The sequence below is a fragment of the Acanthochromis polyacanthus genome, chromosome 2, assembly GCF_021347895.1.
Source record: "Acanthochromis polyacanthus isolate Apoly-LR-REF ecotype Palm Island chromosome 2, KAUST_Apoly_ChrSc, whole genome shotgun sequence".
Lineage (NCBI taxonomy): Eukaryota > Metazoa > Chordata > Actinopteri > Pomacentridae > Acanthochromis > Acanthochromis polyacanthus.
The window spans coordinates 46,819,225-46,841,837 of NC_067114.1; the positions used below are offsets into that span (position 1 = coordinate 46,819,225).

At 42.0% G+C, this 22,613-nt stretch overlaps 1 protein-coding gene across 5 annotated transcripts in view; it reads left to right on the top strand.

Moving 5' to 3' along the window:
* Positions 1–7,561: 7,561 nt before the first annotated feature.
* Positions 7,562–22,613, top strand: part of LOC110967928 (NACHT, LRR and PYD domains-containing protein 3-like) — a 28,653-nt gene continuing 13,601 nt past the window's right edge. For 4 of the 5 annotated variants that reach the window (XM_051940511.1, XM_051940517.1, XM_051940514.1 and 1 more), the window contains exons 1-3: positions 7,667–8,178; positions 9,738–9,857; positions 9,994–10,128. In XM_051940511.1, the coding sequence (XP_051796471.1) occupies positions 8,090–8,178; positions 9,738–9,857; positions 9,994–10,128 (344 nt within the window). In that variant the 5' untranslated portion in view covers positions 7,667–8,089. The other variant, XM_051940512.1, reaches the window with a different exon arrangement.

A 22,613-nucleotide genomic window follows, 5' to 3' on the forward strand; every position in this document is an offset into this window, starting at 1 on the left:
TTCCCACAGAAAAGAAAACACCGGGAGCCGCAAAATCCTTTTGGCATTTAAAATGAAGACAACACTGCATATATCGCTTTTTTACCTCTATGCCCTTGTTAATCAGTCATGATTAATTAATTACAAAGGCTCTAATTAGATAGATTCATTTTTTAAATTGTGTCCTTCCACTAATATGTATCTTACTTGGTTAATGTCATTTTTGCTCCTGGACCTCATATGTTACATAATGTTAGCTGGAAATCAGTATTTTGCGAATGTCTATTTAACTTGTAAAATCTATTTATCTATGTATCTTAAGCTAATAACTTTTCTCCGGTAAGTCGCTGCCCTATTTTCCAAGACGACACTCCTCTGACTCTCTGACCTGCTGCCTGGACATCGAGCCGTGTTCTTGCGAGTAACGTGTATTACCCTATCATGAGTACTTTTGACTCAAAGACGTGTCTTTCTTGGAGTGGAGCTTTAATATACAGGCTTGCCATTCTTGAGTACAAAACGATGTGAAACTACAGGCGTTGCTTCTCCATCTTCTCTGCATCACTTTTGCGCTCTCATGTCCCGGGGGAAAAACCCCAGCAGCACATCCGGTGGAGTGACACGTCAAAGTAAGAGCGGTAATTTCATAATAAAATTCTCTATATTAAAACACATTGAAACGCACCTGAAAGGCAGAACAATTTATTTTCCAAAGTTACAGGGAGCCACAACAGAGGGCTGAAAGAGCCGCGGGTTGCCGACCCCTGATCTAGCCTCACATATAGCTTCAGCATCTCTGTGGCTGCTTCCTCCAATGCTTGCATACAGTCTTCAACATTTTCGATCCGACTTTCAGCCTCGTCTGGCCTTTTAGTGAGACCTGATAAGTCATTTCTCAGCTCTTCAAATTGCTGTCTGTTGTCCTGGCGAAATTGCCTTAATTCTTGCAGAATTTCAATGTTCGCCATTTTTGTTAAGCTAGTATGCTAGTAGATGCCAGCAAACCTTAATCATCGGGGATAAAACTTTGTTCCAGTACGTCCCCAAAACAGAAATGTTGGCAGCAGTGTCTTGCCCCGTTTTTAACTATTCCTTTTATGCTATATCCTCAGTTAAAAAATGGGGCATTTGGCAATCTTTCACGGGTTCTGTCGGGAGCCTTCTACTGTGTGACCGTCATGGCTGGTGGTCTGAGAGGAAGTCCTACTCCAATTATTTTTACCAGGGGTGTGAAACATATGGAACGCAGTCCAAAATTGGGCGGCCAGATGGTCCATTTCGGCCCGCGGGACGATTTTACAAAGTGTAAAAATTAAAGAGAAGACATTAACTGCAGATTGTAAATTAGTAAAACTCTAAATTTAAAATAATTTCTAGACCTTGTCAAGTTGTTTTGATCATAAAGTAAAATACTAGATCATTCAGTTCCAGAAACCCGAGACTGAATGTTTTGTGATTTTGTAGATAAACTGTGATCTGTAAGTTGTAATGCACATGTATAAATGATTAACTGAGACATAATGCTATTGAAATTGAACTTGTTTTTCTTAAAAAAATGTTTAAGGTGATCATAAGGTTTTGTAAAAAGATCATTCATTAAATGTGGGCATTTTCAGAATGCACTTTTATGAACTGAAACAAAAGGAGTCGGAGTTGTGATTAATTCTAGGTTATGATGCTGCGGCCAACTGGAGATCAAATTGGGCTTTATGTGGCTGCTGGACTAAAATGAGTTTGACATTCCTGATCTTTACTGTGAAAAACAACAAAATGTAATCAGATAAAATAACACAGCCCTGCATATTCATGTCTTAATGTAAAAACATTGATCCATTCTCTATACTGGGTGTATGATAGGTAATATGTTGGTGAATCATATTATGTATGCGGATGATCTTGTGATCTTCAGTCCCTGCAGTGCTGGTCTCCAGCAACTTCTTAAGGTCTGTTCTGAATATGTTTCTGTTCATGACATGAAATTTAATACAGATAAGAGTGTGGTCATGATTTGTAGAACTAAGGAGGACAAAAGTCTAATGTTTCCTACTTTCAAATTGGCAGGTAATAATTTGAGAGTTGTGAGCAAAGTTAAGTATCTTGGGCATTTCATTACCGACCAGCTGCAGGATGACCAAGACATTTACAGGCAATGCCGGGCTTTATATGCTCAAGCAAATAGTTTGCTTTGCAAGTTTGGGGCATGTTCAGAAACAGTGAAGGTGGCTTTGTTCAGAGCTCACTGCACTCCTCTCTATACTGCCCACTTGTGGTCTAATTACAGCAAAGCAAGCCTGCGTAAACTCCAGGTTGCTTATAATGATGCCATGAGAATGCTGCTGAGAAGACCACGATGGTGTAGCGCCAGTGAGATGTTTGTGGCTGCAGGTGTTAATACGCTGCATGCCACACTGAGGAATTAAGATAATATATATATATATATATATATATATATACATATATATATACATCCATTTTCCTCCGCTTATCCAGGGCTGGGTCGCGGGGGCAGCAGGCGAAGCAGGTCGTTCCAGACGTCCCTCCAGCGACGCTTTCCAGCTCTTCCTGGGGGATCCCGAGGCGTTCCCAGGCCAGACGAGATATATAATCTCTCCAGCGAGTTCTGGGTCTGCCCCGGGGTCTCCTCCCAGACGGACGTGCTCGGAAAACCTCCAGAGGAAGTCTCCCTGGAGGATCTGAATCAGGTGGCCAAACCACCTCAACTGGCTCCTTTCGATGCGAAGGAGCAGCGGCTCTACTCCGAGCTCCCTCCGGATGTCTGAGCTTGTTACGATCCAACCTCTTGGGGCTGGCTGGATGCAACAAAATAACCAGATGTTATTGGTTTAGGTAAGGGATTTATTGCTTTGTAGTAAAAGGGAACGAAAGAGTGACAATAAAACACAGGACTAGTGGGTGTTGCTAAAACAAAGAACAGAATAAAACATAAAGGCTAACAGAGTTTACAACTAAGCTAAACACAAAGAAAACAACTAAACTCCCTAGCCAAACCGAACTACAGAAGCAACACCCACCACCAGGAACAAAACTTAATACAAAACGTGTACAAACAAACTAAACAGAACTGGTGCCTCTGGAACGACGTACATAATGAGCATAGTTTACAACAGCTCAACATACATAGTGGTTTCTACACAGAGTTGGCAGACTACGAAGTGGAGCCTCAGTCTCCACACTAAACTAAAGCCAACAGAAGGTTGGAGTTGTCTGGAGCACCCACCACAAGTGCTTCCCAGCCCGATCTCACGAGGATTCGTGAAACTGTCACGTAAGTTTTAGTTTCGGTTTCGTGCGCACCAACACGATTTCGTCATGTTTTTCGTGCCGCTCACCACGAAATGCGCACCAATGTATTTTAAACGGCGGACTTTTCGTGCCACTCAGAACGTATTTCAAAAGAATGTGTATATTATATTTTTAATGTAAAACCGTGGCGAATCCAACGCTATATTTTGCATGACATCGTCCCTAAACATAACCCTAACCATAACCATAACCATAACCTAACCATAAGCCGGTGGTACACTTACCAATTTGCATAGGAATTTCAAGAATGTCCGGCGGCCGGCGGCCGCAAATGCGATCACACAAGCAGTATACGCCGATGGACAGCTTAGATCGTCATGAATCCGCCGGTATAAACCACTTTCAGATGTGATTACCACAGCGAAAAACATTTCGTGGTGAGCGGCACGAAAAACATGACGAAATCGTGTTGGTGCGCACGAAACCGAAACTAAAACTTACGTGACAGTTTCACGAATCCCCGTGAGACCGGGTTGTGCTTCCAGACCGAATGACCACACAGGACCACACAAAACCACAAAACAAAGAGAGCACCAGGGTGGACTGGTCTAAACACCAGCCACCAAGCCTAATGGCGTGGTGGGGCTTTATAGTCCACAGGTGTGGTGCTTGGCTGCCTCCGATTGGTCCAGGGAGGAGGAGCTGCTGGAGGGTGGTCCAATGAGGACGGCCGGAAGGCGGGGAGAACCAGACGAGAGTGCAGGTTGTCATCAGCTCGGTCGTCAGCTGAAACGGCTGGCAGCTGGGGCTCCAAAAGACTCTGTAACAAGCCACAGCTGCACCCACACACAAACTTCTCCCAAACAGAAGGCCCAACAAAACACCACCTCAAAAACAAACGGCACACCAACACTGGTGGCCGTAACAGAGCTCCTTACCCTATCTCTAAGGCTGAGCCCAGCCACCCTACGGAGGAAGCTCATTTCGGCCGCTTGTATCCGCGATCTTGTTCTTTCGGTCACTACCCAAAGCTCATGACCATAGGTGAGGGTTGGAACGTGATGGATGGTAAATCGAGAGCTTCGCCTTACGGCTCAGCTCCCTCTTCACCACGACGGTCCGGTACAACGCCCGCATTACTGCTGATGCCGCACCAATCCGCCTGTCCATCTCTCGCTCCATTTTCCCGTCACTCGTGAACAAGATCCCGAGATACTTAAACTCCTTCGCTTGGGGAAGCAACTCCCCCCCAACCCGGAGGAAGCACTCCACCGGTTTCCGGCAGAGAACCATGGCCTCGGACTTGGAGGTGCTGATCCGCATCCCTGCCGCTTCACACTCGGCTGCAAACCGCTCCAGTGCGTGCCTGAGGTCACGGTCTGAGGATGCCAACAAAACCACATAATCCGCAAAAAGCAGAGAAGCGATCCTGAGGCTCCCAAACCGAAAACCCTCCCCACCACGACTGCGCCTTGAAATCCTGTCCATGAAAACCACAAACAGGATTGGAGACAAGGGGCAGCCCTGGCGGAGTCCAACACCCACCGGAAACGTGTCTGACTTAATGCCGAGTATGCAGACACAGCTCTCACTTTGGTTGTATAGGGACCGAACGGCCCGTAACAATGAGCCTCGGACCCCATACTCCCGTAGTGCCCCCACAAAGCCCCTCGGGGGACACGGTCGTAGGCCTTCTCCAGATCTACAAAACACATGTAGACTGGCAGATCATACTCCCATGACCCCCTCAGCAGCTCCGCAAGGGTAAAGAGCTGGTCCGCTGTTCCATGACCGGGACGGAATCCGCATTGCTCCTCCTGAATCCGAGGTTCGACTATCGGTCGGATCCTCCCTTCCAGCACCTGAGAGTAAACTTTCCCGGGGAGGCTGAGAAGTGTGATACCGCGGTAATTGGCACACACTCTCCGATCCCCCTTTTTAAAAATAGGGACCACCACCCCGGTCTGCCACTCCCCAGGTACTGTACCCAATGCCCATGCGACATTGTATAGACGTGTCAACCAAGACAGTCCAACAATGTCCAGAGCCTTCAGCATCTCAGGGCGAATCTCGTCCACACCTGGCGCCTTGCCACCGAGGAGCTTTTTAACTACCTCGGCGACCTCTGCCACGGATATGGACGCAGATACCCCCGAGTCTTCAGGCTCTGCCTCCTCCATAGAGGACGTGTTTACCGGGTTCAGGAGTTCCTCGAAGTGCTCTTTCCACCGCTCGACGATATCCCCAGTACGGGTCAACAGTTCTCCACCCCGACCGTACACAGCCTGAGCGAAGCCCTGCCTCCCCTTCCTGAGACGTCGAATGGTTTGCCAGAACTTCCCCGAGGTCGACCAAAAGTCCTTCTCCATGGCCTCCCCGAACTCCTCCCACACCCGAGTTTTAGCTTCCACAACTGCTGCAGCTACCGCCCTTTTGGCCAGCCGGTACCTGTCAGCTGCTTCAGGAGACCCCCGAGCCAACCAGGCTCGAAAAGTCTCCTTTTTCAGCCTGACGGCCTCCCTCACCACTGGTGTCCACCAGCGGGTCCTTGGATTGCCACCGCAACAGGCACCAGTGACCTTCAGACCACAGCTCCTAACAGCTGCTTCTGCAATGGAGGCTTTGAACATGGACCACTCAGAATCCATGTCCCCAACCTCCCCCGGGATGCAGGAGAAACTCTTCCGGAGGTGGGAGTTGAAAACCCTACGGACAGGGTCCTCCGCCAGACGTTCCCAGTTCACCCGCACTACACGTTTGGGTTTACCAGGTCTGTCCGGCAGCCTTCCCCGCCATCGGATCCAACTCACCACCAGGTGGTGATCAGTTGACAGCTCTGCACCTCTCTTCACCCGAGTGTCCAAGACATACGGCCGCAGGTCTGACGATACGACTATAAAGTCGATCATCAACCTTTGGCCTAAGGTGCTCTGGTACCAAGTACACTTATGAGCAACCTTATGCTCGAACATGGTGTTTGTTATGGCCAAACCATGACTAGCACAGAAGTCCAATAACAAAACACCACTCGGGTTCAGATCGGGCAGGCCGTTCCTCCCAATCACCCCCCTCCAGGTTTCTCCATCGTTGCCCACGTGAGCGTTGAAGTCTCCCAGGAGAACTATGGAATCCCCGGGCGGTACCCCTTCCAGGACCCCACCCAGAGACTCCAAGAAGGCCGAATATATATATATACATATATATATATATATATACATACATATATATGTCAGGGTAGAGACTGCGATTTGGTAGAGTTGGAGTTTCTACCAGTAGAGATTGCAATCGCAACCTCTACCAGTAGAATTGGAGTTTCTACCAGTAGAGACTGCGATTGCAATCTCTACTGGTAGAAACTCCAATCCTACTAGTAGAGATTTGTCAGGGCTAAGGTTAGACTTTTAAGGTTAGGGTCAGGGGTCAGGGCAGGGGTCAGATTTAAAGTTCCATCTCTACTGGTAGGATTGGAGTTTCTACTGGTCGAGATTACCATCGCAAACTCTACTGGTAGAGACTCCAATCGCAATCTCTACTGGTAGAAACTCCAACTCTACCAAATCAGTCTCTACCCTGACATATGTATATATATATATATATATATATATGTATATATATATATATATATGTATGTATATATATATATATATATATATATATATATATATATGTATATATATATATATATATAAACTCCTGATTGCAATTTGTCTCATTTTTATAGTTTGGGATCTGAATTTGACTCAGTTTTACCATTTTGAGTGATTTGTCTCATGTTTTTAGTTTTGTGTCTTAATTCCTCTATTTAGTGTCAGTTTGTTTTATATATGTCAATTTTTGTTGTTGTTGTCATTTTCAGCTTTATTTCTGTAAATTTGTGTCTCATTTTAATACTTTTGTCTCTCAGGTTGACTAATTGTGGTAGTTTTGTCTCAGGTTGTCTCTTGTAGAATGTAGTTTTCAAACATGAAAACCTGCTGTGACTGGAGGTTTGAGGCTCAGAGATGAAACTTTAAATGAATCCTTAGTTTTCCTTCATATTGTCAGAACTGATTCCAGATCTTGAATCAGTGGTTAGAAATCAGAGTGAAAGTGGGTGGACGGTCAGTTTGTGGCTGCTGGAGGAAGCAGTGTGTTGATCAGAAGCTGCAGTTTGTGACTCTGCTGCTCGTTCAGTCAGGTTTGAATTAGACTCAGTCCATTTGTTCATCTTTATTATTAAAAAGGTTGAATGTTGAAATAATCGGTCACATGAAATCAGTCTGAATCAGCCTGTAAAATGTCTTCTTATTGTGAAAGTCTGCCTGCTGCTTCCTCATAGGTGGAGTCCTGACTGGTTCCAGTAAACAGATCATTGTTTCTGAGCGTCCAGGAGTGGACTGGAAACTTTCTTCTTCTTCTTCAGCGCTTTGAATAAAGTGTAAGTTTGCTTTGTTTGCTGCTTTAACTTCAGTAATGTTGCTGTTTGTTTCTGCTCTGTCATGTTTCTACATGTTCACTTCTTATTTCAGCACAAACTGTGGATGACTGCTGTTTAAACATGGATCAATATGATTATTAGCTTATTGATTGACTGCAATCAGTCAATATTTCTATGAGATTATTGATGGACTTCAGTCAGTTTGATCAGCTGCTGATGTTTCTTTGTTTCTTCACAATACAAACTGCATAGTGTCTTTTACTTTTGGTTTCTCTGTGAGTCTCTGCAGCTCCATGACTCCATCTGCTGGACTGATAGTAGAAGTGCAGCAGCTGATCTTCTCCAGGAGGATCTGAGTGGATGAATGATGTTTGTTTCCTGTGCAGGTGAAGGTAGAAAGTGTGTGTGAGCTGCTGTGAGTTGAGCATCATGGATGAGTGTGAGGACAGAGAGGAGGGAGTTCCTCCCTCTAAAAGCTCTCTGTGTGGGGAACAGGAGAACCAGAGCAAAGCTCAGAGGTGAGACCACCATCTCTAACTGTCCAGGGGCCTCATTTATAAAGCTCACGTACGCACAAAACAGGGCTAGAAAGTTACGTACGCCACTTTCTACGCAAAGGTTGTGATTTCTAAAACAAACTTGGTGTGAGAATGTGCGCACCGGTGTCCCAACTTTGATGCTTGCTTAAGCACATTTTGGAGACAGAGGGAACGGCAGTGATGGAGGGTGAAGTGGTGAATTGAAACCAGATTGATCTCAAACCTTTATTGTTATCACATATTAGACTTGTAGAGCCGGATAATCATAAACCCTCATTGTTGTAGATGTTCAATAGTGCGCCGTTCTGCCTACGACTGTATTTGCAGAACTATGTTCATATATCAAACTTCCATCTTCAAATGATATAATAGAGCGGTGAGCGGCACTGATTGATTACTAATTTAGAAAAGGCCTGTGACAATCAGTCCAATCGCTGATCAAGCGGATAAATAGCGGTTGACAGCCGTGTGTAATGTGGCACAATGGATGCGCTGGCATTGCTGGAAGATCACGTTAAGAATGGAGAGAGTTTTTAGGGATCACGGGGATTTCCTGGCCCATGACAATGACTGGCTAATAAGCCGATTCAGATTCCCTAGAGCAGTACTCTTGGATCTATGTGCTGAACTGGGCCGTCTTAGACAGACCCCCCCACTGAAACCATCCCGGTACAGACACAGGAGCTGACGACTCGGGGGTTTCTGGTGACACCGGCTCCTTCCAGCGTTAAGTGGCCGACAGGTATGTGTTTTATATGAAGAATATATGAGGTTACATTTGTTGTCTAAATCCTATCTGGGTCTGATTAACTGTTAAATGATGTCCTTTAGGTCTGGGATATCACAACCATCCCTCAGCGCAATAATGCCAGCTGTTTGGATGACATTATAAACATGACCAGTCAATACATCAGGCTTCCTTACACTGTGGGTGAACAGGCCAACATTAAACGGCAATTTGCAGCAATGTCCGGTTTCCCAAATGTAATCGGTGTAACTGACTGCACTCATGTTGCTGTAAGGGCTCCGAGTGAAGATGAATTTGTCTATATGAACCAAAAAAATGTACATTCAATCAGTGTACAAATTATTTGTACATCGGACATGATCATAGCAAATTTAGTGTCAGGGTGGCCTGGGTCAACACATGATTCATTCATCCTGACACACAGCAGTGAACAGACTGCAGGGGGCGCTGCATGAAATGCCGTGGATCAGCAGCTTATTTATATACAGATACATTCATGAGTTACTTTGCATTGACCATTCATGGTAAAATGTGGGTGTGTTGTGGGCGGAATGTGAGGTGGATCCACCTGTGCAATCTTCCAGCTGGTGTGTGATTTATAAAGGAATTGCGTGCAGCTGTGCTTACGCGCAGTTTTATAAATCAGGGTGAAGGGCATACGCCCATTTCAGATTTTCGGCGTACGCAAACTTTTTGTATGAATCCTATGCAATGTTTTATAAATGAGGCCCCAGGACTCTGCTGCATGTCAGAGCTCAGCATCACATTACTGCTGCATCGTTATTGATAGGAATCCACCTGGACCTGGACCTGGACGTGGACCTGCATCCAGCTGTGTGTCCTTAAAGAGTGATCGGTCCAAGGATCATCCCATTTCCTTTAAAGATCATCAACCTCCTGCTGCAGAGAAGTAAGCTGTGAAATCAAACTACTGACTGTTGTGTCAAATGTTCTGTCATTGTTCCAAATATGTTCCATCATTAAATCACTCTGAAACTCTGCAACATGATTTTTTCTTCCTGGTGATCTTCCTCTCTATTTACCAGAATTCATCAGAGACCAGAGTCCTCTGGACCTGGACCTGGACCTGGACCTGCATCCAGCTGTGTGTCCTTCAAGAGTGGCTGGTCTAAAGGTCATCCTATTGAATTTAAAGGAGAACCAGGTCCTGCTGCAGAGGGGTAAGATGTTCAGAACAAGGTTTCAGAGCTGCTAGTTTGATAGCAGATTGGCTCGTCATCAAACAGAACAAATGTTTTGAAAAAGTGATGCTGATAACGTGAACATCATCCACAGAGACATTAAAAACAGAACCAGGTGGATCACAGCAAGAACTCTGAGTTCACTGAAATATCAAGAAATAGTTTTACTGAACAAAACTCCAGTTCTGTGTTCATATAAGCCTTGATAGCCTGGATGTGAGCGTACATGTTAGCCTAGACCAGGGGTCGGCAACCCGCGGCTCTTTCAGCCTTCTGTCGTGGCTCCCTGTAACTTTGGAAAATACATTGTTCTGCCTTTCAGGCGCGTTTCAGTGCATTTTAATATAGAGAGTTTTATTGTGAAATTACCGCTCTTACTTTGACGTGTCACTCCACCGGATGTGCTGTGCCTGTGACATGAGAGCGCAAAGCTGATGCAGAGAGACAACACGGAGCTTCCGATTCCCACACGTTTCATGCCTTTTTTTGTTTTACTCCTGGAGAAGCAACGCCTGTAGTTTCACATCGTTTTGTACTCAAGAATGGCAAGCCTGTATATTAAAGCTCCACTCCAAGAAAGACACGTCTTTGAGTCAAAAGTACTCATGATAGGGTAATACACGTTACTCGCAAGAACACAGCTCGATGTCCAGGCAGCAGGTCAGAGAGTCAGAGGAGTGTCGTCTTGGAAAATAGGGCAGCGCCTTACCGGAGAAAAGTTATTAGCTTAAGATAAATAGATATAGATTTTACAAGTTAAATAGACACTCACAAAATATTGATTTCCAGCTAACATTACGTAACATATGAGGTCCAGGAGCAAAAATGACATTAACCAGGTAAGATACATATTAGTGGAAGGGCACAATTAAAAAATGAATCTATCCAATTAGAGGCTTTGTAATTAAGTAATCACGACTGATTAACAAGGGCTTAGAGGTAAAAAAAAAAAAAAAAAAACGATAGATGCAGTGTTGTCTTCATTTTAAATGCCAAAAGGATTTTGCGGCTCCCGGCGTTTTCTTTTCTGTGGGAAATGGGTCGAAATGGCTCTTTGAGTGTTAAAGGTTGCCGACCCCTGGCCTCGATGTCAGCCTGCATGTTAGCCGGTGTGTTAGCCTGTGTGTTAGCCTTAGGGTTGCCAACTTTCTCACAACTAAATAAGGGACAGGTGCACAGTGCCACTATGGTGTGAGCATGATGTGTGAGCACAGTGTATATTCATTCAGTGATTTAACAGGAAATAAAAAATGTGTATATTCCCTTTAATTTTTAACCTAAAATACACCACAATTTTAGCCTAGCCACGATACACCCATGTTTCTGATGGCACAAGGGTCTAGGCACGCTCGACAGGGAGGGAGGCGGGCTTAAAGGTTGTCTATCAAATCACTCTGCAGCAATTGGGTAGGTATACAACCAATCAGCGCAACGAATAGACTCCTAGAGCGCCGGAAACCAGAGGATGCGGTAGTTCGGTGAAGCCTTATTTATACAGTCAGTGGGTGAGCTCAAGTATATTACAGACATGTTAACAGAAAGATTATTCAGAGTCGGTGCTAATGGAGCTCAACGACTGTTGTCGTTTTTGTTGTTGACCCTGGCAGAGAATTAAATTCTTTGCCGTGGATTGTCTAGCGTGGCTAGGCTAGTTGTTTCCGGTGGTTTCTGTCAGAATCGTCGCGCCTCTGTCGTCACTTCGTTACGCCCGCCTTCTGACTCTACACTTCATGGTGATTGGTCCGGCCAGTTTTAGGAGAATCCAACCTCGAACCTTATGGAGGGTAACTAGACCCACCCTGGCAGAGAATTAAATTCATTGCCGTGGGTTGTCTAGTGCGGCTAGGCTACCGCAATTTGGCCCTTTACATAAAAACAGGCAAAAATAAATAAATGCAAAAAAACTCACCAAGTTTACTTTTTCCATGGATACTTTTTGCTGCCCTTGACTGACTCAAGCAGTTTTTGTCTTTTTGCACAGCCAGAGAAGTCCTTACATGACATGTCACAGTTCACAGATATTTGAAGCTGAAGCAGCACATGGCTAATTGAATATTCATGAGATAAGCACGGTGGAGCCGGTTAGCATTCTAAAGGCTATCCAGGCTAGCAGCGGTGAAGACGTAAAGCTGATGGAGGGATAAAAAACAAAGGGACAGCACAAAACTACCAACAAACGGAGGACAACACCTAACTATTACTGGACCAGAGGACAACACCAAACTATTACTGGACCGGAGGAGCCATTTTTCACGGCTGGATGTTTAAGTTTAAGATGAACAGCGGCTGCAGCTAAATTCATTGGCTTATGAAGATCGTAAGATCGTCAATGGGTGAGCGACACAGTTCATTTAAAATGCAGAGTTTGTGTTGGTGTTTTGTTTGGAGGATATGTGGCTGTGAGCTGCTAATCAGAGTTTAAATGCTATGGGCTAACTGGGAGTTTACTCAGGCTTGGTTACTTAATGTGTGAAATGAAACCAAAGACAGATATGAAGCAGATTGTCATGCTGAATGATCTATTCTATCCAATTTGCAAGCAAATAGATGGAATTATGACTTTTCCAGTCATTTTGGAGTTGTGTTTGTGTGTGATCTGTGTTCACAGACGGGCTGTAGAAACAGGACGGTCAGCTCAGGCTGAGGTTTGGTTTGTTATCGTCTTAAACTCTGGTGAACTAAAATATGTGGCTCCAGCCTTGTTCTTGTGAGACATGATGCTGGATCAGTGTTCGTGTTTCTGTTTTGTTGCTGTTGATTATGCCCGGTAGTTGTTATTGACTGAATTCTGGAGTTTGGTCAGCTGCCAGAGCAGACCTGCCAACCTGTACGCATTTTGCGTAGCAGGTACGCAATTTGACATCAAAATACGGTGGTACGCTCCGCCTCATTAAACTACGCAAAAAGCTGCAGACTTCTGTGAGTGCTGTTAGAAATGTGGACGTGCAATACTCATGCATAATGCAGCAGTGTAGTGGTGCAATTTCAACCAATCATCATAGAGTAGCGGAGAATAACGAGTCTGCAGAACCCTTGTTGGCCCTCTCTCTCCTGTCCTCTGCCTCCCTCCGCCTCTCTCCCCGTTTCCTGTGCCCCCACCCACAGCAGCTGACGGTTAAAATGGTGTGTGTGTGTGTGTGTGTGTGTGTGTGTGTGTGTGTGTGTGTGTGTGTGTGTGTGTGTGTGTGTCTTTTGGCAAATATATTCTGTTAATAACGTTACTTTCACGTTGAAAATACGATGTCATATCGGGGAAATAAGCACCGAGAGTTTTTTTCCTATCGACATGAGCGCGAGCTGTGTGTGTGTGTGTGCATGCGTGCGTGCGTGCGTGTTTGCGCGTGCGTGTTTGCGCGTGCGTGTTTGCACGTGCGTGCGATTAAGTGGTACGCAAAATATTTCGCCAAGGTTGGCAGGTCTGCCAGAGTGTAGCGTGAGCTCTAGACCTACATATTTGACAGTACTCTTGTGGTTCTGAAACGTTTTGATTACAAGCATATCTGCCACTGTCTCAGCAGGCAGCATTTGGGAGTAGACGCGCTGTTCCACCACAGTAATGGCAGCGCCCACAAATACAGGACAGTTGAGATCCCGTATGAGACAAATCAATTTAGCCCAATTTACAGGACGTCCCGGCTAATACGGGACAGTTGGCAACCCTAGTTAGCCTATATGTTATCCTGCATGTTAGCCTGTATGTTAGCCTGTGTGTTAGCCTGTATGTTATTCTGCATGTTAGCCGGTATGTTAGCATGTATGTTAGCCTGTGTGTTAGCCTGTATGTTATTCTGCATGTTAGCCGGTATGTTAGTATGTATGTTAGCCTGTGTGTTAGCCTATATGTTATTCTGCATGTTAGCCTGTATGTTAGCCGGTAGGTTAGCCTGTAGGTTAGCCTATATGCATGGCTTAAAGTATTCTGGCACCGTGCCAGATTTCCAGCGTGCGGATCCTGCGTTTGACTCAAGAAAAAAAGATAAGACTATGTTGCCAATCGAGTTTGTCTACAGAGTGAGCCATAAGTTTCCATACAAAGGAACAATAAACATTTTATGTTGGACAACCGTTTTTATTATTTATATAATGTGCTCTATATGATAATCATTGTTTCAGATACACATATTAATAGGTGTTTTCCACTGTTGATGAACTTGCATTAGCACAGTTGAAGTTCTGCTTGTAATGGTGTTGGTGATACATTCCTTGAGATGATTTATGTCTCGTATCTTCACCTGATACACCATGGCCTTCACTTGTCCCCAAACATAGGCTCAAATACATCTTCTAGGATATCTCAAACATAAAAAATATACATTATACATTTTGCTATATAGGGAAACTTATGGCCCACCCTGTAGAATAGAATAGAATAGCCAACCAGAATGTACATTAGTTGGGGCACATCATGACTGAAATTCCGATGCAAAAAGCTCAACATTGGACTGGTAAAAAACAAAAATTATTCTAAATAAAAAACTATTTCAATATATATGTCACTAAACTATATAAATACACAGGGATGAGAATTTTCCGCGGATCTGCGGAATTCCGCGGATTTTATCATTGCCAGGGTCATTATTGTGAATCGTCTAAATTCGAGGAGAAAATTTTTTGGGGGGGTGAGGTATGTTTATGGTCGGCGAGTCGTAATATCGAACGGCTGCTAATATCCACCGCGCTGAATGCTAGCCGCCACTCAGTGAGAGCAGTCATGTACAGTACTGTAATCGAATCACCATGAAGTGTAGAGTCAGAAGGCGGGTGTAACTAAGTGACGACAGAGGTGCGACGATTCTGACAGGATATGTCAGCCTATTCGTTGCACTGATTGGTTGTATACCTACCCAATTGCTGCAGAGTGATTTGATAGACAACCTTCTAGCCCGCCTCCCTCCCTGTCGAGCGTGCCTAGAAGAGAGGACACTAGCAAGCAGCAAAGATGGAAAGACTGTCACACAATAAGTCAGAAAAGAGAAAAGCTGCAGAGAAACTGATCCAATTGGCTGCAAAGAGGAAAAAGAAATCTTTGCAATGAACCATGAGTGCATTTGAACAGAATGATGCAGCTTGTAAATATGTTAGTTGGAACAATGTGTAGATGTGTGTGTGTGGCTATAAAATCTCAGAAACATTGACTGGAGTATAATCTTTCATGTGTGTGACTATTAATTAAGAATGAAATCTCAAATATTATTTGACTTCTTGGTTAGTTGAGAGGAAGAGAACATTGACTGTAGTACAATCTCTCTCATGTGTGACTCTGCATTGAGAATGAATTCTCAGAAGTATTATTTGACTTCTTGGTGAGGTGAGAGGAAGAGAATATTGAGAAAGGTGACTTAATTTATTTTACATGAAGATAGTTATGTTAAATGCAAGTGTGATTGTTCGTCTGTGTATATAGCCCTGTGACAGACTGGTGACCTGTCCAGGGTGTCCCCTGCCTTCACCAGAGTCAGCTGGGATAGACTCCAGCACCCCCCGCGACCTTAATGAGGATAAAGCGGTATATAGAGAATGGATGGATGGATGGATAGTTATGTTAGCCATTTGGCTTACCTACACTGCTAGTAATGTTAGCAAACTGAGAGCATAGTCCCTATCACCATGACATTTAGAAATAATTTTGGACCAGATTGATATATATTAAATTGTTTTTAAGGACTCTCAGGTCACTTTTTACTGCTGTAAAATCTCCAAAACCCAAGCGCTTCAGGGGGGCGAAGCCTGAAGTAATATCAGTAATATATGTTAGAGAAGCAGATAATGGCAGTAAAGTCAATTATTTTAATAATTTTAAGAGAATATATGATTACGCTATATATTCATATATAAACAAAATACTGACTAATGAACACATATTTCTATATAAAACAATAGATAGAAGTTATATATCAGAGAAAATCATGCTACATATATAAATCATGTATGGAGTATCAATATAATCAATATATCAGAAAACATATATGTGAGATTATATATATATATATATATATATATATATATACAATATCATTTTCTGATATATCTTTTTTTAATATATATGTATCAATTACATTGATAGTCTATATGTGATTTATATAATAATTTTCTCTGCTATATTGATTATATTGATACTCCATGCATCATTTATATATGTAGTATTATTTTCTCTGATATATAACTTTTATCTATTATAGCCTATATATATGTGAATGATGTTGATACTCCATCTATGATTTATATGTATTCATTTTCTCTGATATATAACTTCTATCTGTTGTTTTATATAGAAATATGTGTTCATTAGTCAGTATTTTGTTTATATATGTATATATAGTGTAATCATATATTGTCTCTTCAAATTATTAAAATAATTGGCTTTACTGCCATTATCTGGTTCTCTAACATATATTAGTGTGTGTGTGTGTGTGTTTACAGTGTTTGTAAAATACCTGTCTACGGTCGAGCTTAATATCAGAATATTCTATTACCTATTATTATTATTATTATCTATTATTCCCACTATGAATATTAAAATACGCTGAACCATTTGTCCTGTATCATAGCTACATGTATGACGTTTGCAGCAAAAAATAAAAATAAAAACGCCTGAAAATCAGTTTAATATTCAGAGTTAAGATGGATTAAATGCGCTGTCAAACAGCGCTGAGTGGAGCTGGTGACTGGACCAAGATGGCGGCCGTATTTCTCGCTGTGCAGCACCCTGAGCGGCGTCTACTCTTTGTTATGTCTATGGTCTCCACCGAACAAGACAAGCTACGGTGTCCTGGAAAGGACAAAGTGCTAGAAATCCTCGGCTCAGCCAAAAAACCTGCAGTGAAACAGCACCACCTAGTGGTGTGATTTAGTTACTGCCTTACAGTATTATGACACAAAAAGTAGTTTTCAGATTATTTCAGGCGAGAATGTAGTTGTATAAACGTCAGATCTGTGGTCAGTTTATCCAGCGAAAGCCTGATTAAAAATTTACTCCAACGGTTTCGGAGCTGTGAGCATCCAGGATAGACGGCTATAAGCGGACGGACGGCCTCATTGTAGCTGAGAGCAGCCTTATCTCGGCAAAACTTTTTTAGAATCTGCCGCTGGATCTGACGGTTCTATAGCAGTTGAAAAGGATTTTTTTTCGTGTATTGTTTCAAGAAAAATCTGTTTGAAAGAAGTTAATATTCCTAACTTTATATTGTTCATGTTTTACTTGGTTGCGGACTGTGTAATAATAACAGATATAAATTAAAATATAGAATGTCATATATTATTCAAGTTTTGTTTCTGTGTCTTTTCAATACTAAAAATATGTATGTTTTTGCTCTAGTCTTTGTAGTTCTTTATATTTGCTTTTAGGGCTTAGTTTAATTAAACATAATTAAAATTTGGAGACAAAAAGGTAAGAACAAAAATAAAAACATCAGCTTTACTGCTTTAAAAAAGATATTTTTTTTCTATTTTAATTTCGGTTGATGCTACAGGTACGGACCCGTACCCGTAGCATCTCTACTAGAGGTACGGACCCGTTAAGGTCACTGAAGAGCTGGCGCCGGTTAACTACTATTTGCTGCACATTACAGGCAGTTTATATGAATGACTTTGACGGCGAACATTGTATAATTTAACTAAAAATACACCGTCTCCTCTCACACTTTAGACATTGCAGTTTTTGCGCTTTTAGACGCCGTGTCTAAACTGTTTGAAGTCCAGTTCCTATTAATTAGTTTACCGCGTTCAGTGGTGGAAGCGGCTGACGAACTCCATTGCAAATGTTCCCATTTAATTTCGGACGCTAATTTACAAGATAAAGTTACGGATGTCGAATATGAAACAAACACTCGTGAATGGTGAGGAGCAGCTCTTTAATTCGGCATGAATAAAAAAACCCACAAACTCGATTTACTGTGATATTGTGAGATTTGTTTGTGGTTATGTAACTTAGCCATTCAACAGAGTCCGCTAACATTAAAGTGACTGACGTGCAGTGTCTGTGTTGACAGACGCAGAAAATACGTCAGGGTTTTGTTTAGGTTGTTAATATGTAATAGTCTGTCGCTACTTTTGAAGGTAAAAAAAATACTTGTAGTTTGCTGGCTGTTAGTTCCGCCATTTGTTTTGTTTGCTGTTTGTGCTTTATTAGAACAGGGTCACGTGAATAAAAAGTTTTGCTATTTTTAATAGTAGTGCTGATTTCAACCCCCAAATCGCTGTCCGTGAAAAAGTCAGATAATGATATTTATAAGACATTATGCATGATAGAAAAGAGAACAGCAGATGACTGACATGACAGGCTCGGCACGCAGATTCACCTCGAATCACGGAAGCGCCTTCATCACTCGGATTACCAAACCGGCTCATTAATATTTATGTATGTCGGATTACCAGCCAATCACAAAGCGCGCTCATCAGCTGGTTCATTAATAGTCATGTCCGTCTCATTAATATTTATAGTAAGGGAAAGTGCCGTATCCGTAGGCCACAGGCTACGGGTACGGGTCCGTATCTGTAGACACTACCTTTAATTTCTGCCATGGAAGAGGACAAACGCTGATTATTCAACATGGAAAATTTAATTCCACTCATCAACAAATAAGCAAACAAACATGAAGATCAAAATGTGTTATTAGTAATTTATCGAATAAAAAATAAAGTTATAATACTTTAAAACCCACAGGTAGACCAAATAAAATTGGAGAAAGACGTATTAAAAATCATTGATCTTGTTCAGGAAAAATCAACCACTGCAATGAAAGTATAAACTAAGTTAGACATTGATTACAGCACAAGATCTGTTCAAAGAATTTAGAGCATCAAAGGGTTAAAATACATCAAAATATGAGGAAAACCTCCTTTAAAGGCCAAGAATAACATTTATAGAATTAATAGACTTAAAAAATAATAATTTACAGAGTTGAATATGAAAATATATTTTTTCAGATGAAGAAAAAGGAAATCTCCATGGCCTTGGCAGGTTTCAATTCTAGTGGCATCATATCGATGCTGAAAAACTTTTTTTTTTTTTTTTTTAAGCCAGAGATATCTAGGTTATGGGAGCATTATGGCCTGGGGGGCTTTTTATGGAAAAAATAAAATCTGTTTAGAATTTGTTGATGAAATGATAAATTCAGAATCTAATATGAAACTTATGAATAAACATTGAACCCCTTATTTATTCTCAAAATGAAAAATGGATCGATCAATAAGACACAAATCACAGAAGACCACAGAATACTTTGAAAAGAGTGATACAGATGTGATGAACTGGCTGCCAAGTCCCCAGACCTTAATCCCATCAGAACGTTATGGGGATTTATGACAAGAAAAGTTTATACTGATGGAAAACAGTTCAATAACAAGGATGATCTGAAAAACTCAATGATTAAAGATGGGACAGAATTGATGGGAAATTGCTGCTTTCTCTGATTCATCACCAAAAAGGTGTGCAGAAGTGACTTTACATTATTTGAGACAATAAATTATTAAGTTCTTACCTTTTTATCTTAATTTTTAATTATATTTAATCAAATTTATAACCTTGCCAGCAAGTTGATTTCTCGCGATATTTGTGAGTTCACAAATCTCTCAAGAAACCATCTTGCTCCGCTCCCACATTCACTTTTCGTACAGAGCCAAGTTGGCACGGGCCAATCACGCAGCAGTATTCGTGTGTGGGGCGGGATATCCGGGTGTGAAGACGACACCAAGCGCCAGTAGATCAAAACAAACATGGCAACGGAGGACAACGATCGTGTAGATGCTGCTATTAAGTCAGTTTTAGCTGAATCTCCTATCGCTTCTTTGAAGGAAGAACAACGAGAGGCGCTTTGCGCATTTCTGGATGGTAAAGATGTTTGTGCTTTTTTACCTACGGGTTTTGGTCAGAGTTTAATCTACCAATTGGCTCCGCTCGTTGTGAAGATCCCGCGATTGGCTAAAAACAAACCTGTCAGAGGCGGGACATACTGTTGCATTGTCCAATCCGTGCCTCTTTCCTCCGAACGGATTTACATGGAGCGGTCCCAGATTGATATTGTGGAGTACTATCAAGTACTACACAATTATTAATCTGGATATTGCCAGGTTATCAAATTTAGCCCTCAAAGGAAATGTAAAGAACTATAAAGACTTGAACAAAAAAATAGATATTTTTAGTAGTGAAAGGATTCAAAAAAACAAAATTTGAAAATATATGATATTCTATATGTAAATTCATACCTGTTCTTATTTTCATGTCACGAACTGTATATTGTAAAGGTTCATTGTATTATCTGGAGGAATATTTTTTCACTAAATATCAATGTTGGCCCTCGACTTTGTCCAAGTTTTACATTTTGGCCCACTGTCTATTTGAGTTTGATACCCCTGGTCCAAACTGTCCGTGTCAAATCAGCATGCTGGTTCCATAAATACACATAGCATAGCAACAGCATTAAGAAAAGTCTTCCTGAAAAGCTCAATAAATGTGTTTTCATTGGATATTGACGAAACCCCTTGCCAGCACATGGACAACATTCTTAATGTGTTTGTTGGTTTTTATGATGATGCTTCCAAAGTAACGCAACATCTGGCAGACAGAAAAGTGAACATTGCCTCAACACTAATGGAAGAAGTAAAAGAGGTCAGAAAGAAAGAAGAAATAGATGGGAAAAAATATAGATTCAGCTTACCTGTTCTTGTAGCACTGTAAATGTTTTTCTTTAATTGAGCTGAACTGTAGTTTTCTTTATTAAACTGTATTTGTTTATTTTCTATTTTCTTATTTATTTGTAATTATTTATCAGTTCTTAGAGCATTTTAATGTTGTTTTGATATTATTTGAACTGAACTATAGCTTGTTGTTAGAAACTATATATATATATGTATATGTGTGTGTACATATAGATAGATAAATAGATATGTGTATGTGTGGCGTGAGGAGCTGTTGGAGGGGAATGGGAATGAATGGCTAGGATTTAGACAGATGTTGCGACAACGCCACCCAGGGGAATTTCACCCCTGGGACATTCTACTCACATGATCAACCAAGGACCATTTAAACACTCAAGGCACACAGGTTCAAAATCACTCGGTCAAGAGACGTGTTCCAAAAATATAACAATTTATTTATTTACTTATAATGTTAATTTTAAATAAGTCAAGGCCACCAGTTTAAAATAGGAGATCAGGAGTACTCAACTTAAATATTAAGAAGTAGGTTGGTTTACCATAGCGGCAGACAAAAATAAGAAATCAGAAAATCAAAAGAGAAAAAGGGGTCCAAATAATCACACCTGTGACACGAAACCAACGAAAAAAAGGGGATCTGTGAACCACCACCAGGGATTAAACTGCCACCGAGGCTCACCAAACCTGCACAAAAGAAACAAATGATTCCCAATTTAACAGACCTGGTGACCAGACCAATATACTCTATTAAAAGTACACACACGCACACACACACTCACTTCACAAAACAGTATTTAAAACACATGTACAATATTAGGCCACAATAATCCTTGTAGCCTAGGGCTTTAACGCCGAAAGTGCAGTACAATAAAACGACGCAACGAGCCCACAGAAAAGACAATACAGCCGTAGGCTATGGAGTTAGAACAGTCTCATAATTCACAAATGCACACAGAAGAACTCACAAATGTAAACTGCAATCCACAAATGCACACAGAAGAATTCACACATGTGAACTGGGGTTCACAAATGTAAACTGCAATCCACAAATAAATTAAGAAAGTTCACAAATGTATTTCTGCATTCACAAACTGCTTTTGTGTGTGAATCTTTTTTGAGACTGCTCTGCCGTCAGCTCGATCCACAAATGCATTTTTTTCAACACGGAAGTTTATGTAGCCAATCAGATGTCTCCCTCCTTTCAGCCAATCACAGAAACTCACCCCACGTGGGGGTGGGTGTACTGTTCAGCCAATCATATGAACGCGTCCGCACAGCGTTATACTTGACCGTGTCATTGGGCTGAAGAGTGAAGCTGCCCGTCGGAGAGACCATGGCGTCTGATGGGGACAATAGACCCTTTATTTGTTTACAAACATTGTGACGTTTTTTGTGGCCGGGGCTTATGCTGGAGGCAAAAGCTGAGCGAGAAGTCAAGCGGGACTGGGAGTATACAGTTTGCACTGGGAGTTTGCAGCGCAAACTCGAGCATTTTTAACCCGTTAAACTTCAGTGTACCGCCGGCGGTACACTTACTAATTTGCATAGGAATTTAAAGAATGTCCGAAGACTGCAAACGCGAATATATAAACATTATACGCCGATGGAAAGCTTAGATTCTCATGAATCCGCTGGTATAAACCACTTTCAGATGTGATTACCACAGCGGATAATATAAACACATTTGTCCGACAAACAACGAATATCCATCCATCCGTTCTCTATACATGGCTTTAACGCACACAGCGCGACTCACATTTCCGGGTTCATTATTACACACAGATGAAAATAATCCACAAAAAACGGCCATA